We start from the raw sequence: 16,145 nt of genomic DNA, 5'->3' as shown, positions 1-16,145 counted from the left end.
ATATATTATATATCTACCTTTTTACTATTTAAATATAAGATTGTTTATGTCCATATTATAAATTATATACTATAACTTGCTCTTCTATAGAATACTACAGCTGTAGACAATGAAACACCAAAACTTAAATTAAAAATTAACAAAAACCCATTAAAAGCTGAATTTTACGAGATTCTCAATCAATAGTGTAAGCGAAACACATTCACTGGGCGGAGACAACAATAAATGAAAACGCCACACCTACTTCATAAGAGTAGGTATTTGAAACTATAAGAACATTGTACAAACAAATGTTTCTATCTCAAGTATTGAAGATATTTTAGAGGTTCCGAACCATAGAAGTTAAAAACAGAAGCCTTATAGGCTCCTGTTGTGTGTCTATCTGTCTGTTAAGACCCTTTTTCTCAGGAACACGTAGAGATATAAAGCTGAATTTTACACGAATACTCAGTCTATCGTTTAAGCTGTTAAAAAATCAAACTTATAAACCAATACAAAAGAATATCATAATATAGCTTATTTTTAAGTTGCTGGTATGGGTACAGTTCAGTTCTTCTCTTTGATTCATAGCGGGATTTCATGTTTATAACAGATTATAAGTATAATAGTGTAGAAAAAAAACTGTATTTTGATAAAATAGCAAAAGTAAAGGACAGTCGACAGACAAGATCACAGTGGGATATCTTGTCGCTGAAGCAGCATTCCTTCCAGACATCCTGATGGTCAAGAATAATACCATACCTATCATAACAAAATATAGCGCTCTAAATTCTATAGCGCATTACATTTAGAAAATATGTTCGAAGACATTTTACGATAAATAAAATATGGGCCGAAGAAAATAACAGCTCAAGTGATTTTCTTCAGTCAAGCTACGTCCACATGGGCCTACCTCTATGGGGACTCGTTTATTTATATAAATGAGTCCCCATAGTTTTAGTTTAAATTTAAATTTCAAGGAAAAGGTCTTAATGAAAGAGTGCTTTCTAACTTGCAATTATTTATTAACAATGGAAGGTGGTTTAGTTTTGAATGTAGTTAGTCAAGTCATCGGTGATGTAATATTTTGTGGGCACGCCCTCCAAAAATCTCTTGCTGTAAGCGAAATAGATTTTCAAATACTCTTCGATAAATGTTTGAACAAATGATGATTGTTTCCAGTTTTCATTCAAATAACTGACAACGTCGGCAGCTGAAAATTAATTAAGTTTAGAACATGTTTTAAATAATATAACCGACCTGTAATTTAAATATTTCAATTAATTTATTGTAAAAATATTAAGATCAAAACCAGTAGGACAAGAATTGGGGTAATCCCAATTGAAGCGGTTGGAAAATATTGTATCAACCGCCCAGCTTATTAATATCATCATGATTCATGTTTATCAAATGGCAACGGAAGAGCCATACATTCACACCTGCCCCCCTAGACAAGTAGCTTTCTATTAGCGTAACGTTTGATAGAATAGATTATGAATGTATGAGATTGACGTAAGCTGTCGATACATTTATCTACAGCTCATACATTCATAATCTATTCTATCAAACGTTACGCTAAACGAAAGCCACTTGTCTAACCCCCCTGTAACTCGTATATGCTAGGATAAGCGTTTTGCTTACCTATATTTTTGTCACCAACGTAAAGATTGTCAGCAGCAAATACCACTGAGCCCTGGTAATCATAGTCACATTTTCCTTCATTGTATGAGCAGACGATGAATATGTTGTTCCCGCGTTTTTCGAAATGAAACGGCAATTCAATTTTCATGTATAGGTTAACTGCAAACAATATAAAATATTAGTGTAAGCTTTTTTCTTTATATACAATGAATGAAACATAACAGACGCCTAGCCCGATTCAAAAAAATGAAATAAATTGCTAAGAGAAAATGAGTGTATACTACTATAACTATGATATATTATTATTATTAAAAATGGCAAGCTATAAATAAGGGAATCACATAAAAGGGTATTGAAAAAGGGATTCAAATGGATTGAAACAAAAGTTAGCCTCGTTATTTTTTTCAAAAACTATATTGCATCGACTTTGACTTTTGAAATTTTTTACAATAATTTGGTACAACGCATTCAATACTCGCCAACGCTAATCTGTCCAGTCCCTTGGCCGTGCAGGTCCTGGTCAGTCTGGAAGTCAGCTGCTAATACGGAGTTGGGCGCGTCGGCCGTGTAGCCACCTTTCAGCGTCAGGTTGCAGCGAACTTCTTCTTTCGCCAAACCCTCCGTTGAATCAATGCTTTTAAAAATCCATACTAATATTATAAATGCGAAAGTAACTCTGTCTGTCTGTCTGTCTGTTACTCAATCACGCCTAAACTACTGAACCAATTTTCATGAAATTTGGTATACATATATTTTGATACCCGAGAAAGGCTACTTTTTATCCCGGGAAAATGACGCAATCCCGGAAACCCCACGGCAACGGGAACTATGCGGGTTTTTCTTTGACTGCGCGGGCGAAGCCGCGGGCGGAAACCTAGTATCTTTATATATAAACATAAATCGCTTTTTCCCTTGGTCACAGTATCACGCACTAACGGCTTTACTGATACCGATAATTCTTATTTTGTTGTAGGTATTCCTTATTATCAAGAAAAGGATTTAATGATATAAAAACTAAAGAAATTTACGCTTGTTCCAACGACTGAGGTGCTAGAGATTTATTAGTTTTAAGTTATACTGAATTCAATATTGTGCTCATCCCCGTGTGCATAAAAAAAAACACTTTTAAATTGAGCTTAAATTTTACTTACGCGAAACTTTGATAAACACAATTCTTGACACCTGTTAAAGCGGCCTTGTTAATGCTAACATTGACCATATTTGGTAAATTAACAGTAATATAACTCAAATAAATAGGGTCAAATGGTAGTACGTTGAAACTTGGCAAGCCAGGATTGTTGAGCTTCTTTAGCATAACGTTCTTCAAGCAGTCATTGTCGAGCACGCTGCATTTTGGTAGAGATTTGACTGAAAAACAGAACATTACCTGTAGAATATATAATTGTCTAGGTAAATATATTAATTTTGAATATGTTGAAATAATATTTTTGTTTGAAACATCTTTCCTTTCTATTTTAAAAATTGTATGATAATTTGTAAATGTATAAGATAAAGGTCTCCAAATAACGATAAAGATTCAACATTATCTTGATTCGTATTTTTATTATATCGTAAAATGTTAATAATGTGGAAAATGAATGTTTCCAAATACGTTTAATATAATGTTATTGATATTATAGAAATCATCCTGTTTTATCAAATAATAGATATGAATAACGAAAATCCTAATTAATATAATATGTAAGTATGTAATTTAAGTATTCTCATTCCCTAATATTTTAATTTTTCAATTGAATCAATATTATCATTAATCATAGATACTTCGATGCAGTTATCCCAGACCTTATTCAGTTCCTTATTCTTCCTATCCTTTGAAATTACAAGCCTTGGTGATCTCTTACCATCAGGGGAACCATCGGCTCGATTGCCTTTCGAAGATAAAAAAACCCAAATTTTTTACAAAAAAAAAAAATAATAACAGGAAATAATTACCAAAATCTTCTTCTATGGTCCCAGAAACAATACTCAAAAACAGCATAAATATAATTATTCTTTGGAAGGACATTGTTATTAAACTATTTTCACAATGTAATATTGTAATATTATGATGTAAGTAACGATATGCAGCTACTTTATATGAACTACTGACAATGCAGAAAGAAATTTTATAGACTGTGATAAGGTATATAAAAATTGTTTACCTAACAAAGAAAGGTGCAATATTTTATTTGGGATTCGTGGAAAACTGGAATTAACTTTAATACTGTAGTCTATAATTATCTACATCATCATTCATCTAATTTACATACCTTTTTCTTTAACTTCCATTCTCTTAAACAAAGTCTAGTCAATATAGGGATGCATCGATACGCCTTTTCGCCGATACGATACCGATACCGATACCGATAACGATATCGATACGCTTACTGTGAATTACAAGTGATAACTGCGTTAAAAACAACCGACTTCAAACTTGCACTTGCAAAATTTACAAATACCTACAGACAAAAATGCTGCTCATAAAATAAAAACTACTGGGCCTATCCGAATAAAATTTTTATGGGACCAATTCGACACCATCCCGCATCGAACAAAAAAAGAATCACGTAAATCGGTTCAGAAACCTCGGAGTAATCGGTGTACATACATAAAAAAAAAAAAAAATATACCGGCCGAATTGATAACCTCCTCCTTTTTTTTGAAGTCGGTTAATAAAATTAAGGTATAATCACACCCCGGACACTCCATACAAAATTATAGTTTTGACAGTCACACTGTAGAGACTGCAAATGCGTGTGTAAACTCTTTATGGTTGGCACATTTGCGACTAGCGTAAAAAAAAATTCGCGTTTTTCTGATGAAATACATCCGTAAACAGCACAATATCTAACCATTTTCTACGAAAAATGATAATCACAAATCCAAAATAATAAAATTGCTTTAAGTCAATTTGATTAATGTTGTCAATCTTCGTTGCGTTTCGTCTAAAGACGTCGTTGGTATCGTCCTTGCGGGGAAATGGGTACCATAACATGTCTGATTGTGCGGGGTGAGGTAAGTGTTTAATTTTGGCGGGAGGCGGAGAGTGTCCGTTCTGTAGCGTTTAGCTACTATTATGTATTCTGTGGTATAATAAATAAATCACAAGTCAGATTTTTCTTTTATAATATAAAAGTAGAGACATAGGATAATAATCTGGCAATTAAAAATTTTAGCAATTAAAATTAACATTGATAAGATTTTTGTTTAAAAAACAAAGTAATTAAAGTTATACTTCTTTTGGCGCGATGGAGAAAAATGATAAGAGTGAATTTTTACGATGCGCGCGCACACCGACACCTAAATTAAACAGCATGGAGTTAGTTCTAGGTGATATGAAAATTGATAACTATGTTCAAGTTGTATATTCTAGTATTTTTTCCATACGCCAAAGAATTATAACTTCTAACGCGTGTACATAAGTACACTCACTCTTTTTAAAAAAATTATTGCACACAAAAAGAAAATACTTATAAATTTTACTTAATAGGAGGACATTTGACAAAAAGCGGCTTTATTGCTACAAGCAATTTCTTCCAAACAATAATAAGTAATCTAGGCCGTAATCTTATCCGTAATCTTAAGTTTTGCGGAGAAAGGCGATTTCGCAAGTCTGTTTGAAAAAGACCTGCGCTGGAAAATAGTCTCTCAGATGCAACAGAACTCATTTGGAAACTAAAGTACTTCTGCGCAATTTTTTTCAAGTTTGGGTATAAATTAAAAAGTATCGTTGAATCGGTCATAAAAATATCGTCGATACCGATATATCGGCTAACCCGAAGTATCGCCGATATATCGGTATCGGTATCGGATGCACCCCTAATTTAAACAAATGAAACATGGTGGTGGTAAAAACGACTTTTTTTAGTTTAGTAGGTAGTTTGTTTAGAAAGTTTATCCACTTTTTGCTATATAAATGCTATAATTATAGATACATATTTTCATTTATATTGGAACAAAGTTTTGGAACGAAGTTCGAAAACTGCGCGCGTTGTGAAAGGAGGCTAGACCGAAAAAATTCACGACACTTTTTGCTACAGTTGTAAACCGCGCGGCGTGCGCGTGGTACTCTGCCTGTCTCTCTCTAACTTAACACTTCGTTCCAACTTCCATTCGGATGTCCCTTGACATCGCTCAAGTTTTTTTAATTCCAACTTTGGATAGGTCTCGTAGTTGTGGGAAGTATGACGTAGTTCTAAGCTTATCTAAATGATATTATAAAAATATATTTATTGGTGTAAGTAAGCCTTTAAGCAAATCATAATATTTGATGAAGTATACTTAAGAAATTCTACTAAGCTAATAAAATAATTTAATCCCCAAGGTGATAATAACAGCTATTTACTTTAATATTAAATCATTTTGTATTTACTTTGATACGGACATTTTTCACTGCAATTTCTCCAAAACACTTGTTTAATTAACTTCAGCTTTTATTTCGCAAATGTCTTTGTGAATTTAAAAAGAAATCGCTGGCGAAATGATATCATACTTTTATTTTAATAACACTGATGCTGTTATAAAGAAAATCTGCAAATATGTAACGGATAAAATAAGGAATTTTAATTTTGTAATAGGTATGTTAATATTCTCTTTTAAACAAGTAATAACTGCGTTAAAAACAACGGACTTCAAACTTGCACTTGCAACATTTACAAATACTGACAAAAATGCTCATAAAATAAAAACTACTGTTCCTATCCGAATGTATTGTATGGGACCAATTCGACACCATCCCGCATCGAACAAAAAAAGAATCACGTAAATCGGTTCAGAAACCTCGGAGTAATCGGTGTACATACATAAAAAAAAACATACCGGCCGAATTGATAACCTCCTCCTTTTTTTTGAAGTCGGTTAAAGACTTTCAATCATCATAATATGGACACAAATAAAGGACAATAAATGCAACTTGCTAAAAATATAAATAAAATATAAAACGCATGATAACATTATCTTAAGCATCCCAGTACGCTAATAATGGTTACATTATTTATAATTATAATTTAACAGAACGTAATTTCAACACTAGAACAGGGCTGTGTGCAAGAATTACAAAATTTACAGCCTAGATTGAAATCTAGGCTAGTTGTATTCTTACACTTGACATCTGTAGCGCCCTCAACTCCTGCGAAGTGTACACTTTGCCTGAATGACTTTAATAGTTATGCGGAAGAACTCAGGCTTTTTGTAATATTAACATTTGAACAAAATTAGGTTTTTGCTTCAATCAGAGAAATAAAGTCACTAGGTAACCTATATTACGGCAATTAGTAGATAAATGATAGACAATATTAGATATAATATGAATCACTTTTTTCATTTTATTTATAACTAGCTTTCCGGGATAAAACCTACCCTATGTCCTTTCTCGGGTATCAGAATATCTCTATACCAAATTTCATGCAAATTCGTCAGTTTCAGATATTCAGACAGACAGACAGAGTTACTTTCGCATTTATAATATAAGTATGGATTTATTTAAGCTTGAAAATTTTTCCTTTATTAGCATACGACATAGCCAGACTGAAATGAAATAGATAGATAGATAGATAGAATACACTTTATTGTACAATGCACACAAAAACAAAATTTATAATAAATGTAAAATTTGGCGGCCTTATCGCTTAAAAGCGATTTCTTCCAGGCAACCTTGGGATATAGGAAAAATAAATCAATAAAAAGGTAGATAGTGCATAAATACGTAGATACATATACAAGAAACTGTAATTATACATAGATAGATAACTTAAGAATCAAAATATAATATTATACAAAAACAAAGGAGAAATGAGCAGTATAGGAATACAAATATTAGAAGAGAGGAAAATAAATTTACATAAATATATAACTAAATCAGCAAAGAACATAGACAAACAGCATTAAAGATATAGATAGTAGTTCTTAACAAGAGTTTTAAAACTATAATATAAAGATTGGGCTTGCCTGATCGTTGTCGGGAGAGAGTTCCACAATCTTACGGCTTGTACGGTAAAAGAGTAATCGTAGAATTTGGAAGTGTGAACAGGCATACGTAGCGTAAGATTGTATTAGAAATAGGTACTATTATTATTTTAATATTGATTTAATTTTTTGTCTTCTTTTACATTTGAAATAAGTTTTACAAAATTAAGAACTCCTTACGTTATTTTCATGCAAAATTTACGAAACGCATATTTTCATGTATAATAACTTTCATGGATAATAATATCTTGACCATTATACAAAAGAGAAGATTCAAATAAAATAAAATAAAATGTAGTTGCAGGAAAAATAAAATGACATACCTAATAAAGTATGCAACATTTTAGGATATTTTAAAGACTTTATATTTTGACATCATGGTAATCCTGGTGGAAAAAATGTTAAAATTGAATTGGTACGTTAATATTTATCTGTATATTATAATCCCACCAAAAACATAAATGTAAAATTTGGAGCCGAGTTCAATCGTTGACTTAATTTGCCAAAAAAAGAAATGAGATCTAAATGTGTGCCAAGTTCTGCAGACAGTCCAGAAATTTATTTACAAAGATGTATTAAGTTCTTAGGTTGATTGAAAACCCAATTGTTTTATTTTCCCTTAGAGGACAATGTTTATTCCAAATTCCAAAATTATTATTCAAATTAAAAAAGTTATATTTTGGAATAAACATTGTCCTATAAGGGAAAATAAAACAATTGAGTTTTCAGTCAACCTAAGAACTTAATACATCTTTGTAAATAAATTTCTGGACTGTCTGCAGAACTTGGCACACATTTAGATCTCATTTCTTTTTTTGGCAAATTAAGTCAACGATTGAACTCGGCTCCAATTTTTACATTTATGTTTTTGGTGGGATCTATATCTCAGTCATTTATTGATGGATTTCAAATTTTTTTTCTGCCACTGATTAGTTTTGATCTATTTTTTAAGACTAGTAAGGTGAATATACTATTTTCTATTTTTTTAAACTTTTCCATTTTTCCATACAAACAAAATTAATGTCATTGAAAAAAAAATTAAATACAAATAAATTCAGTATTTTCTGATTTTTTCCTTTGTACACTCACTATTACCTAGTTGATTACAAAATTTGAACTTTCTAGGTCATCTGGAAGTGGGTTAGGTTTTGTATATATCTATAAGTCAGTCAGTCTTAAAAATTGCGATTTTTGGATATTAATATCTACGCAACTGTTTAATCTGTATTTATGAAATTTAAGGTTCTTGTTTATCTTGAAGTCCTCTTGATATGTACCAAATTTGGTTTATTTAACTTAAATAGTTTTCGAGTTATAAGGGGGTGAAAAGTGGCTCGAAATGGTTCGTGTAAATATACACACGGCTGCTGCTCGCCAGTTCTCTTCGCTTGAACTCGGCTTGACACGCTGCCGCGTGTCTATATATACACACGGCTGCTGCTCGCCAGTTCTCTTCGCTTGAACTCGGCTTGACACGCTGCCGCGTGTCTATATTCTACTGGTACATTCCGTGAAGGAAAACAACTTGAGAAAAGCCGCATATCCAATAACTATAGAATTCTGCTGTATTATAGACCGTCCGTGGAGTTCCAATAAAGGAGGGTTGATGATGAAATACATAGCACTATATGCATATATGCATGTGCATTTGCATATTGCTTTTTCCTTAAAACATTTCGCACGAAAGGTCATTCAATCGACCCTACAAACAATCGCTTATTAGTTAATTATTGTATTGACTTTAGCGTTTGTGTGCATTGCTTCATAAACTGGTTCGCTGCGTGTTGAAATGGACAGGGAAAGTGGGGCAATTGCACATGTGAACTAAGAGAAAAATCGAGGAAATTGTATACTTAAGTAGATTGATTCTAGTTTAGAGTTTAATCAACATTCCTGAGTCCTTCCTCTCTTCAAAATTACCTTATGTTATCCGAATTGAAATCGCGTCCTAATTCCCTTTTTGAGAATTTCGGGAACATTTAGAAAATTTATAATGTAGGGTTAGGTAAGTTCATTTATTGTAAATTGCACAATGAAGTTTAGTAATTATCGTTTCATCTTTGAAGGTAAAGGCATAGATAGCGTTGCAATCACTAAATAGTATAAAACAAAGTCGCTTTCTCTGTCCCTATGTCCCTTTGTATGCGCAAAACTACGCAACGGATTTTGATGTGGTTTTTTTTATAGATAGAGTGATTTAACAGCAAGGTTTTAGTATATAATTTATTAGGTTTTAGACAAAGCGGGCGAAGCAGCGGGCAGTAAGCTAGTATTTAATACTTTACTATGCTTTAAGTGCTGATAAATTCTAATAATTTTGTTAAAAATATACATAGCCGATAATAAACAGACGTGTATATTATGTACGTAGTATATATCTGTCAACTGTATATATATGTAGTATAATGCATATTTTCTAAGTTATAAATTACTTCTGTTCCATAAAGTTGGAATATTACGTGATGAAGACAATTCAATATGGGAATGACATGTCTTTTATAGCGTACACCACTAGTGACAGCCTCCTTGGAATAGTGCAAATGAAGAAGCAGCAGTTAGAATCAAGCAGTTAAGAGCCCTAATACTAGTTTATCACAAGGAAGATAGGGGTAACAATCATGAACCAGTTCGCTCCACTGAAATGTATCGTTTACGAATGCCTCAACATCTTACTTGTTTCTACGATACTTCATTCACTGTTCAGGCTATTAAATTGTGGAACGCTTTACCTGAGCCAATAAAAAAGGCACAGTCATTGAATAAGTTTAAAATAATGGTACGCGATAACTATCATTCTTCTTGTCGTACTTAATAATCTATAATATTTTATTATATCTTTGTCGCTTTGTATATTTATTATCATGTTTCTATGGCTTTAGTTATTCCTTCCTATACTTTTGTGAATATATATTATATTTATATACTATATTCTTATACTTATCTTAATATTATATTCTTACATATTATATTTATGCTCTGCCCTATTCCTCTCCTCTATCTAATTTCCTTCCGTACTCCGGTTGTCTGGAAGAAATCGCTATTTAGCGATAAGACCGCCATTTGCTTTAATTTATCATTAGATTAAGTTCGTATTTAAGTTATCTAAGAGCAATAAAGGATAAATAAATAAATAATTAAATAAAGATAGCTATATTTTGAAAACATCTATACTTAACATTAAGTTACTTAGTAGTGGACAAACATCACTACAAACCATCAAAATATAATCAGTTAGTTTCATATTCACTTTCGAATGGTGAAAGAATTTTTAAAATCGGTCCGGTAGTTTATGAGCCTATTCATTTCAATTAAACAAACAAACAAAGTTTTTCTCTTTATAATATTAGTGTAGATTGACGCCATGTTTACACATATTCAAATTTGTAATAAGCATTATGTACTGTATGTACATTGTACAGTACGGAACGAAAGACTTCAAACTTAATCCCTCCACGAAAATGCAAATGTATATTTATTATTTTGTAACTAATAAGTAAAGGATAAGCTATTTTAATAATTATAAATTACCTTTAATAATTAAATATTGATAATTACTTAATATTTAAACGCCGTTTCCAATATCAATGACTCAAACAGGTCATTGTTGTAAGCATGTTTCCTTTCAACGTTCATTACTATTATATTTCGTAATGTTATCTAGACTAGACCGACTTTGTAACGGCATTCCATGTTTGGTTTGTTGTTTGAGTTATTTTAATCAAAGTAATAATAACAGTACAATTATAAAATTAATAAACAAATAACTTTTGTAGAGAATATAATATTTTTATATACATGGGAAACAGCATGAAATATAGCTTAAGAAGGGAGTAACCATAATTTTTTCCAGTGTTTCCAGAGAGAAATACAAGCAGTTTTATTTACAGTATGAAAAATGACGAGCTATTTACGTCCTCTAGCCCCACTGGTAACCCTACAGGGAGATGTATTGACTTTTCATAAAACCATGGACCTCTAGACAAATGGCAAACGCTAAATAATGTAATAGGTAATCTATCGATACTTTATAATATTGACATAAGCTTATTACATTTTGCTAATGTTTCGGTCAAACTACCAATGACGACGACCACAGAACTATATCGAGATTTAATTCTGTGACGATGACCACAACCAAAATTTTCATCCAGCCGAAATTTGGTAATATTGTTGAAAACACAATTAAAAATAAAACATTAATAATTGGAAGTAAAGAGATAATTACAAAAAATATTCATTTTGTTTATTTAGACTAAAAATTATACACCATTAATCATTCCATAAGAATAATTTCTCAATGTCATTTCCATTTTTTAATAATTATTTGGTTCAGTAAATAAATAGATATCGGGCATCTTTTATAATATAATATGTGTATGTTATTAATATTATTAAGGTTCGTTAACTCATTTCACTTATGGCCGAGTCATAAAAAAGTATTTATCAGAAAATCTCTATAAATATTGTTTTTATTTCCATTTTTGTTTTTTATTAATTCTTGTCGGATTTTCAGTCGCAACTATATTAATTGTACCTATCCCAGAGGTTAGTTATTTCAAAATTGTATTCGTTGAACATTCACCTGTTTTCACTGATACAAGGCAACGCCTACGTAAGGTTTTATATTAGGAAACCCACAGAACAGTAAAAACGGAAACCCCTAAACATATATTTCCGTTTTGTTGGCCGATTGTAGCGGGAATTCAACGCAAAGAAGATAATGTATAACTTTGTAAGGTTTTTACGTTTGTTATTATAACACAAAGCCATTAAAGGAAGATAAAAATACAATCGAACTAACAGGAGAATCACGTCCTATATCAATATGTCCTGTGGCTGTGTGGAGAAATTTTTGGACCCACCATAAAAAGGTCCCAGGAGAACGTATCAAACAAATGGAAGATAATAATAATGCAACCATTTTTACAACTATGTATAATTGTATAGTTTTCAATCCAATCTTCCATTTTTAGAAGCGAAAAGAAAACATTTTTACGCATTAAGTCTTTCTTCTTCACACCATAATTATACCGTAATCTCACAAAGGAAAACTCTTGATCCATACGAAAATACAGCAAAATTTCTCAAGCCAAAGAACATGTTTACTGAAGTACGCTCTATTACAAGACACATAAGTACTTTCCGCTATTTTCGAGCTGAGATCGCTGACATGAATAACCCTCTAGCGAGATAACCTTGACCCCGCACAGCTTTTTAATTAATAGTCAAGACCACGTGAAAATATATTCTCCTAACAATTTTTATATATTACGGTTCGAGGGTTTGAGGGTAATTGTTAAGGGTTTACGACCTGATAAAATGTCGTTTGTAAAAAACGTACAGTTTCAGCGTACATTTTTTAAAAGGTGCGGAGGAGAAGAAATATGGAGGAGAAGGTTATGATTTCTGTTATTAAATTTTATACCTATTTTATAATACTTTTTACCCAATGCTCTTATTCTTTTTAAAATAATATAAGCTGTTTAACTTCTTCATAATGTACTTTTAGAAATTCAACTTACGTCTTGACATGTAATAGGTAACTACATTTATGTGTTGGTTGTGATTTGAAATAGGTCTATGTGGCTGATATGTTTTGTATGATGGCTTTCAAAACAAAACCAATAGATATACATCTTATCGAATGCTCGGTGCTGAGGATTTCGGACTTCTGCACTCTTTGCCACCGTGGTGGATTATGGCCTGTACCCTCATTGGCCCGTGTCCCAGCAGTAGGAGCGAATATGATAGGTACATGTCGAATTTTGCAGCCGTTCAGACACGTTTTATTTACTCATGTTGTGGATTAGGCGAGGGTTGCGGATTGATATACAGGGTGTCTCAGAATGTTTTTCGTTTTTCAACTGACCGTTATGCGTCAACCACTGATAGTAGGGGGAGGGGAGAGGTCTCAAACGCTTGGCGAGTTTCTGTAGTTTAGGAGTGATGAGTAATTACATGGGATCGCAGCGAGCATTTTGCGTGCGAGCGTTTTACAAAAACAACGATTCGTACACTATTGTTTGGCGTATATATGAAACAATTCAATATAACAACATTACGAAATGTGCCAAGTGCTAATTTGATCAAGCATTGGGTGCATAAGTTTGAAGAGACTGGGAACACAATGCCGGATAAATCAACTGGGCGTAAAAGAACATCGAGAACGAGCATGAACGTCGACCGTATTCGCCAGTCTGTTATGGACGACCCGCGATAGGCACTACGATTGCACAACTTCCTTAAATTTGAACAAATCCACGGTGCATAGCATTATTTCCCAAGATTTGCATTTTCGCCCTTATTAAATTGTAATTGTTAAAGAAATGAAGCCCGATGATACTGCTAAATGAGTCGAATTCTGCAGGACAATGAAATTCAGGAGGAGACATCTCTTGGCCACCAAGAAGCCCAGATTTAACAACTGCTGATTTTTTTATGTGAGGCTATCTAAAAAGTAAAGTTAACAATCCATTGCCACCCAACTTGAATGCTTTGAAGCAAAGAATCACTGAAGAAATCAACGCTAATCCAAGAGCAATGCTCCAGCGAGTGATTTAAAATTCTTACTCCAGACTAAACGAGTGTGAACAAGCTAATGGAGCGCATTTGCAAACGATCGTTTTTCATAAATAAAATTCATGAATTACCCTTTAATTTGATGCTAATTAAAAGTAGTTTAAACTGAATGTTGTTATTTTTATTTCATATTAAAAAACGAAAAACATTCTGAGACACCCTTTATTTAATTTAGAGTTTGATTAAAAAAAAAGTTGCCTTTATTTAGCAACTGGATGTTCAACAATTTTCAAGTTCAAATTCACAATTATTCTCGTAATTATTATCATATAAGTATTTTAATAGATTTGATTCAATTTCTGATAGATATCTTTTTTGCCATTGCTAATCTTTAGGAATAAAGAACCTCATATTCCTCATTTAATTTTTGGAACAATCTACCATCAGCTGTGTTTCCGAGGAACTATGACTTGGGGACTTTTAAGAAAAGAACATATCAGTTTCTCAAAGGCCGAAAGCAAGCCGCCTCTTAACTCACGGACAGCTCCTCCCATCTCTTTGTTCCGTTTTTATCCCATCCCATTCCCCTCTTTGGTAGGCAACACTCACAACTTACGTTGTGGACGTCTATGGGCGACGCACTTCGCTATTAACATCAGGCATGGCGTCTGCTCGTTTGCCCTCCAATAATATAAAAAAAAAAAAAAAAAAAATATATGAAAAGACTAGTTTTTATATGCTCTTCGCCGCTTTCATACCCTTTAACAATGTAGGATGTAACGCAATTTCATATACAGTACTCAACAATAAACATCTTTGCGGGGGATAAAAATAAGCCTTATTTTTCATAACTTTAGTGAAGTCGTAAAAATATTCTCTCCAAGTTATATATTTAATGCGCTTGTTAAATGGTTATTTATCATTTTATAAAGTATGTTATTTACTTTAAAATATCCATACGAAATTAATAAGAGGATAATTTTTCCTCTAATTATCCAAGTTGTAACAGGTAAAACAATTACGAGAAATATGTTAATTGTTAAAGCCTTAAAATGTGATGATAACTTATTCAATACGATATATGAAACATTTTAATACAATTTTTTTACTTACTCTTCTTCTATGTTTATAGTTCTTCTTATATTAATTCTTATATTAATGCATGATTTATCATGGTACCTTATTTCGTGATCTTTTTATTTTATGACTGTTTTTAGCTATTCATATTATTCCTTAATGATACTACTAAATCATTATAGTAATACTCATTTATAATTTAATACTGTAATCATTAATTACACATTATTTTTATTGAATATAATGAATTAACGTCATGCTTATATCGCTACATCATCGTGGAAGTAATTTTAATCATAAACACTATTACTAGTAGGAAAATTGTTTTTCCTAATGACGTTATTCCTAAATGCCCTAAAGGGTTAATGAATTTATTTGTTATGATTAATGATCCGTTAACTACATTTTATACGAAACGGTATTATTCTGTAAGTGCAACTAATCTATACCTAAATCTAATATAATTAGATTTTTGAATATTAAAATAACTCTTTATAAATGCATATGGATGTTTATACGGTAAAATAGACGAACAGATTATGATGGAACTTTCACTGTCAAATTATAAGCGATGTAATAATTAATAACGCTTTCATCTGTCCATAACTTCACATTGGCAGAATCCGTCCTCACTGAATTTGTCATTTAAGGAAGAGAAGAAGAAGAAATAAATACCTAACTTAGGCTACCATTTATATTATTTCATACCGATAAGGAACATCTATTTAGGATTAAAAGGAAAAATTAATACGCGGATGAAATCGCGGAACGCAACTAGTGATATTTAATAAACTTCTTGGAATAAATATATGTTACATTAAGTTTTTTTATATCGTTATTATTTAAATAAATTTGTACACTTATTTAATATGCAACTCACGTAAAGGTCACTCTAGTACTAAAGACCACAAAAGCCTAACATTTACTGGTTAATTTTATGGTGCTCGTTTAAACAAACATAACAA

General features: G+C 31.9%; 1 protein-coding gene across 1 annotated transcript in view; it reads right to left on the bottom strand.

Annotated features, from left to right (window-relative positions):
* Positions 1 to 1,022: 1,022 nt before the first annotated feature.
* Positions 1,023 to 16,145, bottom strand: part of LOC123696644 — a 40,055-nt gene continuing 24,932 nt past the window's right edge. The window contains exons 2-5 of the mRNA XM_045642967.1: positions 2,772 to 2,988; positions 2,100 to 2,254; positions 1,621 to 1,779; positions 1,023 to 1,192 (exon numbers count right to left, since the gene is read on the bottom strand). Of these exons, the coding sequence (XP_045498923.1) occupies positions 1,023 to 1,192; positions 1,621 to 1,779; positions 2,100 to 2,254; positions 2,772 to 2,935 (648 nt within the window). The 5' untranslated portion in view covers positions 2,936 to 2,988. The remainder of the gene's footprint in view (positions 1,193 to 1,620; positions 1,780 to 2,099; positions 2,255 to 2,771; positions 2,989 to 16,145) is intronic.

This window comes from Colias croceus, chromosome 13, assembly GCF_905220415.1.
Source record: "Colias croceus chromosome 13, ilColCroc2.1".
NCBI lineage: Eukaryota > Metazoa > Arthropoda > Insecta > Lepidoptera > Pieridae > Colias > Colias croceus.
The sequence above is the reverse complement of the archived record's forward strand: the minus strand, read 5'-3'. Positions and strand labels throughout refer to the sequence as shown.